At 35.4% G+C, this 6,461-nt stretch overlaps 1 protein-coding gene across 7 annotated transcripts; it reads right to left on the minus strand.

The window, feature by feature from the left end:
* Positions 1-254: 254 nt before the first annotated feature.
* Positions 255-4,623, minus strand: LOC18427482 (WAT1-related protein At5g64700). 7 transcript variants are annotated; one of them, XM_020663129.2, is made up of 7 exons: positions 4,347-4,607; positions 3,891-3,953; positions 3,681-3,797; positions 2,508-2,763; positions 2,060-2,218; positions 1,113-1,264; positions 255-685 (listed from the first exon to the last, which is right to left on the minus strand). In XM_020663129.2, the coding sequence occupies exons 1-7, from the start codon at positions 4,523-4,525 to the stop codon at positions 508-510; spliced, it is 1,104 nt and encodes a 367-aa protein (XP_020518788.1). In that variant the 5' UTR covers positions 4,526-4,607; the 3' UTR covers positions 255-507. The 7 variants fall into 7 exon arrangements, with proteins under 7 accessions (XP_020518788.1, XP_088710756.1, XP_020518789.1 ...); XM_088854630.1 differs by having other exon boundaries at positions 2,508-2,918; positions 4,347-4,586; XM_020663132.2 differs by lacking the exon at positions 255-685 and adding an exon at positions 790-985 and having other exon boundaries at positions 4,347-4,610.
* Between the last annotated feature and the right edge of the window lie 1,838 nt (positions 4,624-6,461).

Consider the following 6,461-nt stretch of genomic DNA (forward strand, 5'->3'; position numbering starts at 1 on the left):
TGGCCAACTGGGCATTACTGCTTATGGAGATTACTTTTGTTCCATAAAAAGCCATGAAATGGCAAGCGCTTGTTGATTTTCTAGCTGCTCATCCTCTGCAAGAAGGGTCTCCATTAAGTGAAGATATGTTAGATGAAGAAGTGTTACATGTCATGGGAGACGAGTGGAGAAAGTGTTCTTTAATGGGGTGTCCCAAGAAAAGGGATCAGGAGCCGGAGTTCTATTCAATAATACATATTTTTCTCCAAGAAAAATGGGAAAAATAGTTCTCAATTTCTTTGAGCATTTCAGCCTTTCTGCTACATTTTGCGAGATTACTTAATTACAACAACATTTAAACTTGATGACATTTTTATTGTTCAAATACAAGGGCCATCTACATCTTAGAGATAAATAATTTATTTGGCCCATGATGTGTAATTGTCTCTGCCATGGGTTTTCTTATTTTGTCCTATGCATGTGTTTCTTAAGGCAATTTTTTTTTTTGGTCACCCACTATAGCATCGCCTAGCAATTTAGTTCTTCATTTTGGTTCTTTACTTTGGGCATCTCCACTGCTTGCTCTTGTCTTTCCACTCCATCTCCCATTTGTGTGGGTAATAAATTGGTGTTGCCCTTCAAATCTTTGGCTTTTCCCCAGAGAACAACATAGAGCCCAACAATTATCACAATCATTCCTACAGCACTGCACAAGACAAAATATGTAGGGTTACTCAACCTCTAAGTTGGAAATGGGCAACAAAACTCTTTCAAACGGTTTCAGAAGGGGGAAATTTTATGTCAACTCACATATAATTTATATGTGTTTTGAAGCCCATAGCAATACGATCTTAGTTCGATGGATAGGAGTGGATTGAGAAATATGGCTAGGAGTTGGTTGAGAACAAGGGCACATGCTAGCGTAGCTGTATTCTTTAAATTGTTCACTCTTGGCCTTCCATTTAATATCAAATGACCAGATGCCTTTCAACACATAAATTTATGTCTGCATCGACACACATCCTAAAGATTCATAGGTGAATGATGAGAAGACTTGGTATTCTACTATTACCAAAAAAAAATACAAAAGAAAGAAATTGAAAACATGATAAATTGCTCATTGTAATGATTACCTCCCAACATGGAGATCAACATGGAGAAAGATTGGCTCCAAAATTGCAGTTATAACTGAGCTTAAAGGGTAGAAAGCAGCTGCAAAGATGGGGCCTCTCTTGTTGATACACCAGCTTTGAATAAAAAAACCTATAGCCGAGCAAAAAACACCCTGTAGTCTTGAACTGTCAGTAACTAAGATTCATACTAAATTAGGATTAGAGAAAGAAAATCAAATGACTACACTTTCAAAGATGACAAAAACCATCCTTGAAGTGAAAAAATAAATTAAACATGGGATTGAATATTCTATGACCTTTATCTTTGGTGATAGTCAATGGTGTCAATGTTTGGGAATATTTCTCTTGAACTTTGTGTGGAAATGATAGTTTTATTTTGTCATTTCTCCAAATAAAGTTTGTGACGAATACTCTCGAACCTTAAACACAGTCAGTGACATACCCTTAGTTGCCCAATTTAGCCTATAACAGCTAGCGCTGATTTTGATCTGCTTCTAAAAATATAAAACTAAAAATGGAAATAAAATTTGGAAATGACCAAAGCATCATTTTCTGCTTTCTAAAGTTATGGAAAGTCAGAATTAGATCCCCACTTTGACTGTGTTTTCAGCGTGTTGGAAAACTTGGGCCTTAAATAGGTCGAGTCCAAATGGATTCGTTATACGTTCACTAAATGAAGTCTAATAAGAAGATGACTAAACATGAAAATGAAGTACAAAAGGCAAAAAAATTGGAAATGACCAAATCACAATGCAATTTAAAGTCATGGAAGGTCACAATTATGACCCCCACTTTGATTAGAGTTTTAGTACGTAGGCATCCATAACATAAGCAACATGGAATTTAACCAAAAGAGCTAGCACCAAGAATGGGAGAAACAAGGGAAGGCAAAAGGGAAGAAGACTAAATGAATATAAATGTGATTAATCCAAATATCAAATTTTTACGCTGTAGATATATGTTAGAAGTCTGTAATTCCAAGCTAGTCTCCAAGCTGTTGTAGATCTTTCGAAGCAAACAGCAACCACACCGCACTGAACCGTAGCCATGAGCAACATGAGTGCAGTCAATAAGAGTTGAGCAGGGTAATTCTTGAAAACCCAAGCCTATAAAAAGTATAGAATGAGAGAAATTGAATGAGAAGAGAAAATATGGAGGAAGATTTGCATTACTAAAAGCTTTAAATAAAAGTGTGGTGTAGTGTTTAAAGACTTGGGGAGTCTGAATCAGACTCCCATGAGTTACTCCAAACGGGCACCGGACCAGTCAAAAAGTATAATTTTGCCATGGCCGACTTGAGACTCATCAGAGTCACTAAGCCCTAGCATTTCCTGGTTCATTGTTTATAAATACTGACCAAAATAGGCAGAAACACTTATTATGAGTATTGGGTACCTGGTAACTTATCCATGCAGAATAAGCAATATCACTTATTATGAGCAAAATTAGGCCCAAGATCAAGTTTCCACTTGTAACAACCAGTGATTTTGCACCCAAAATATCAGAAAGAGATTTTGATGTCCTAAGGTGATGTAAGAATTCAAAGGTCGGACCCTTGACGACTGTCATGATCATAGCACCTCCTACGCATAAAATGGTGCCAATGACCTTCACCTGGCCCCTTGGGCTCTTGATATTCATGTTCTCCAATCTGAAAAGCAAAGTAGAAATGGAAACTGTTGAGTCATTGATTGAAAATTAGCGAACCGACTTGAAATTGCCTTAGTCAGCTAAGGCGGGTTCTAGTTCTAGATGATCCTGAACTGGGGAATAGTTAGACTTGTACTTAGAACTAATCCTGTGTCCCTGCAAAAAAAAATTTAATTTTTCTTTATTTCACCAATTAGGCCAGCTCACCCAGATTTGATAAGCCAATTCAGGAACTGGAATGCCAATCGGCACCTAATTATTGTTTATTATGCAATGATAAAAAAAAAAAACTAATAAGAGATTGTCTACAAATAGACCATTTATCTTTTTGTGTATGGAGGTCACAATCATTCTCACTCATTTGATGTCAAATTGGATGGCTTGGGGTGAGTCACAAATCCAAAAATTTCTTTTGAAACTTTGTGTGTATTCAATGACACTCTTACGAAATGAATGACTTTAACCTCCATGTACAAAAGATAATGGAGAAAGTTTATATAGAGCTGAAGCTCTAAACAATCAAATTTGAGCCTACCTCAAAAATTTCACTAGAAGAGGTTGTTTTCGTGCTCAAACATCTTCAAATTGATCATCTCGACATCAAAATGCATAGACATGAAAAAAAAATAGATTTCAAGTTTTGAAAATAGGGTATTTTGTAATGTGCATATTTTGACCATCAATTTTCATAGATCTATCGATTGACACTATTTTCGAAGCTCTAAAATTTATAGATAAAGATGAATATATATTTTAAGGCTATCACAAAGATTTTCAATAGTGAAACCACATTTCTCAACGCTATTTGAAGGTAGGCTCCAATTGATGGTTTAGAGCCTAGGCTCTATACCAACCGCACCCAAATATAAATAGTCTCTTTGTAGCCAATACCAACCAATAAAGGGAACGAAAGATAACCTCAGGACACAGGCCATGACAAAGGCTATTGCAGGGATGAGGTTTGATATGGTCGCAGCATAAGTTGAAGTGGTGTTATCGAAGCCCCAAAAGTAGAGAACCTGTTCTAGTGTGATCCTGCAAGTTCACCAAATATGACCATGACGTAATGTTCATTACATAAGTGTGATGAAATAAATCTTCGCGCAACTGCAGGAAACGGATCCCTACCCCAAGAGCGCCATCATGAAAATATGAAACAAAATCTTGAAGTCAAGGGGAGGCATTCTTTTCCTGTAAAATTCCATTAAATTTACCGTGCATTAGAAGGAACAAAATAAAAAGGCAACCTTGAAGAGTTTAGAGACAGAGAACGTGGATTTGGCATCTATGTGAAAAGCAAGAGAGTGAGTTTTGATGAATACATGAGTTTGGAAGCTCTCTACAGAGAAATAGAGAGAGAGTGTGAGAGAAAGAGAGAGAGTGTTGAGGATTGATATCTTCTATTATGAAGAAATAGGTCTCTCAACGCAGAATCAAAGCCACAAAAGATACCACTTTTGAAGAAATTTTTGTATCCGTATATGTGGCACTTCGATAATTTATACTATCTGCCTCATACTCTATATACAAACAGAGATTTCTTTATAATACAGTAACCTGTTGAGAGAGAGATGGAGTTGTTACCTGTCGAAGAAAAAAGCAATAGGAGCAATGGCGAGAGTGGCCGAAGCCTGCCTGTAAGTTACAAAAACGTAGTGATTCATGCCATGCTCAAAGGCAGCCTTGATGAGGACATACATAACCCCAAGAGACGAGGTATAAACCAGTTGAGAAAGAACAGGGCCATATCCTCCCACTCCCATCTCTTTCTCTCTCTAAACACACACTCTCTCTCTAAATATCCCTCTTTCTCTCTCTTCGAATGCTCAGGTCAGTCGCAAGCCCGCAATAAATAAACTGTCGACGGAGATTGTCATGGATGCCAGGGCCTCTCTCTCATGCCTATTGCGTCGAAGTTCAGCGGTCTTTGCCTTCTGCAATACGATTTTAGGCGTCAAATTTACACGAGAGCATGAAATCAGTATATTTACCAGGTATAAAATAATTGTCTCAGAATGGAAATAAGCTTTAGGAAAAATTAAGTATCTATCTGTTATTTATTTTCAGTGTTATTATGAAAAGCAGCCGTACATAACGAGGCCATTTAATTACGCTACAATGCGGTCAAAATTACTTACAACCATCTTATTTGAAATTTTATAATTTAAGTGCATCATAAATGCTCTCGTGGAATTTTTTTCTTTATGAAAAGATTGTAAAGTTTATGTTATTGTTATTATATCTATAGTGGTTTTTCTCCTTTATATTATTTTTTTTATAAAAAATCATGGAATTGGCCTTTTCGGTTTTTTAATTACCAAAATATTCAAAATTATCAGTTTTTGAAAAACCAAGTTAATTATATTTTTGCTATTTCAATAATAAAAAATATGATTTTTGAAAATCTGAATTCAAAGTTTTAAGTTATTTAATTCCATGAAAAGGAAAGGTATTCATTTAGTCCTTTTTTCTCGTTATAACAGGAAAGCAAACAACCCCTTCAGCTTTTTCAAATTTCTACCTTTTTTCTTGTGCTCTAGCTTTATATTCGAAGTACACCATTGAGAAGTTTTCTTATGCCCTAGCTTTATATTCGAAGTAGCTTTATATTCGAAGTACACCGTTGGGAAGAGGAGATGAGCATCAAATAAGGAAAGACCATTTGAGTTTGGGACGAGATCATGAAAGAAAGATCAATGGGATTTTGTTGAGGATTATATATTTTTATTTTTTATTTTTTTACTCTTTTTTTTTTCTTTTTTTTTTCTTTTGGCAAAGATCACAACAAATAGTCTTCTTACAATAATTTTTGCTTCACAGCAAATAAAACTAACAAATGTGATGCCATTAAATTAATTTCTTTAAACAAAAAAAATATCCACAATTCTTATGATTCGGAATATAAAAATAATATAATTAAATATGGTAAGCAACAAAAAAAGAGTGTCCAAAATTACCTCAATCGGGCATATTACACCCCACATCGAGTCACCATCATCCGATGGCGTGGGATTAATGATCAACCTTCTATCTCAACCGGAAAAACAAGTTTAGGACAAGTCATACTAATGGAACATGAACCCATTTGATCACAAGCTCAAACCCTAAGTGAATTCATTTAGCAACTTAGTTTAAGAGAGATGGATTCTCTTTTGGCTACCTATAAATCCATTGTTGAGAGATGGGAGAGAGAATAACTCTATAGCGTAAACCCTTAGCCCCTTTTTACAATGTCGAAGAGAGAGATCAAACATGAGAGAGAAAATTTCTTAAAAGTGAGATAGAAAGATAAAATATAAAGATTTTGGGTAGAAACAATCCATTTTTTTATAGGCTTGAATAAGATTAGAGTTTTTTAAGGTTTTTTTTTTGTTTGCTTGAATATGAACCATCGATTTTGGGTAATTTGTGGGGTGAGAGATTTGAGCCCTCCATTCCATAGATGGGCTATCAACATTATGAAATGTGCATTAACCCTTATCCTCCTTTCCTAAAACATTTTCCCATCAATCGAAATTAAATAAAATTAATTCAAATGAAAATATGGTACATACCATAAAATAGCATTCGGCTTCTTATGCTTTCCAAAAATCTATTCAAAACTTCCTCAAATCAATTCTTTTTCAAAACACATAATACTTTGACTACAAGTCAAGGTCTCTACTTCATAAAAGGAAAGCTCCCTAAATGGGTGGGGCG

Source organism: Amborella trichopoda, chromosome 12, assembly GCF_054954075.1.
Source record: "Amborella trichopoda isolate Santa Cruz 75 chromosome 12, AtrichopodaSantaCruz75HAP2 v2.0, whole genome shotgun sequence".
NCBI classification, from domain to species: domain Eukaryota; kingdom Viridiplantae; phylum Streptophyta; class Magnoliopsida; order Amborellales; family Amborellaceae; genus Amborella; species Amborella trichopoda.

Coding starts and splice junctions, on each gene's coding strand:
- LOC18427482 (XM_020663129.2), bottom strand. CDS start 4,525: ATGGGAGTGGGAGGATATGGCCCTGTTCTTTCTCAACTGGTTTATACC. Junction 3,954..4,346: donor ATTGCTTTTTTCTTCGACAG/GTAACAACTCCA, acceptor GGAATTTTACAG/GAAAAGAATGCCTCCCCTTG. Junction 3,798..3,890: donor TTCATGATGGCGCTCTTGGG/GTAGGGATCCGT, acceptor GTGAACTTGCAG/GATCACACTAGAACAGGTTC.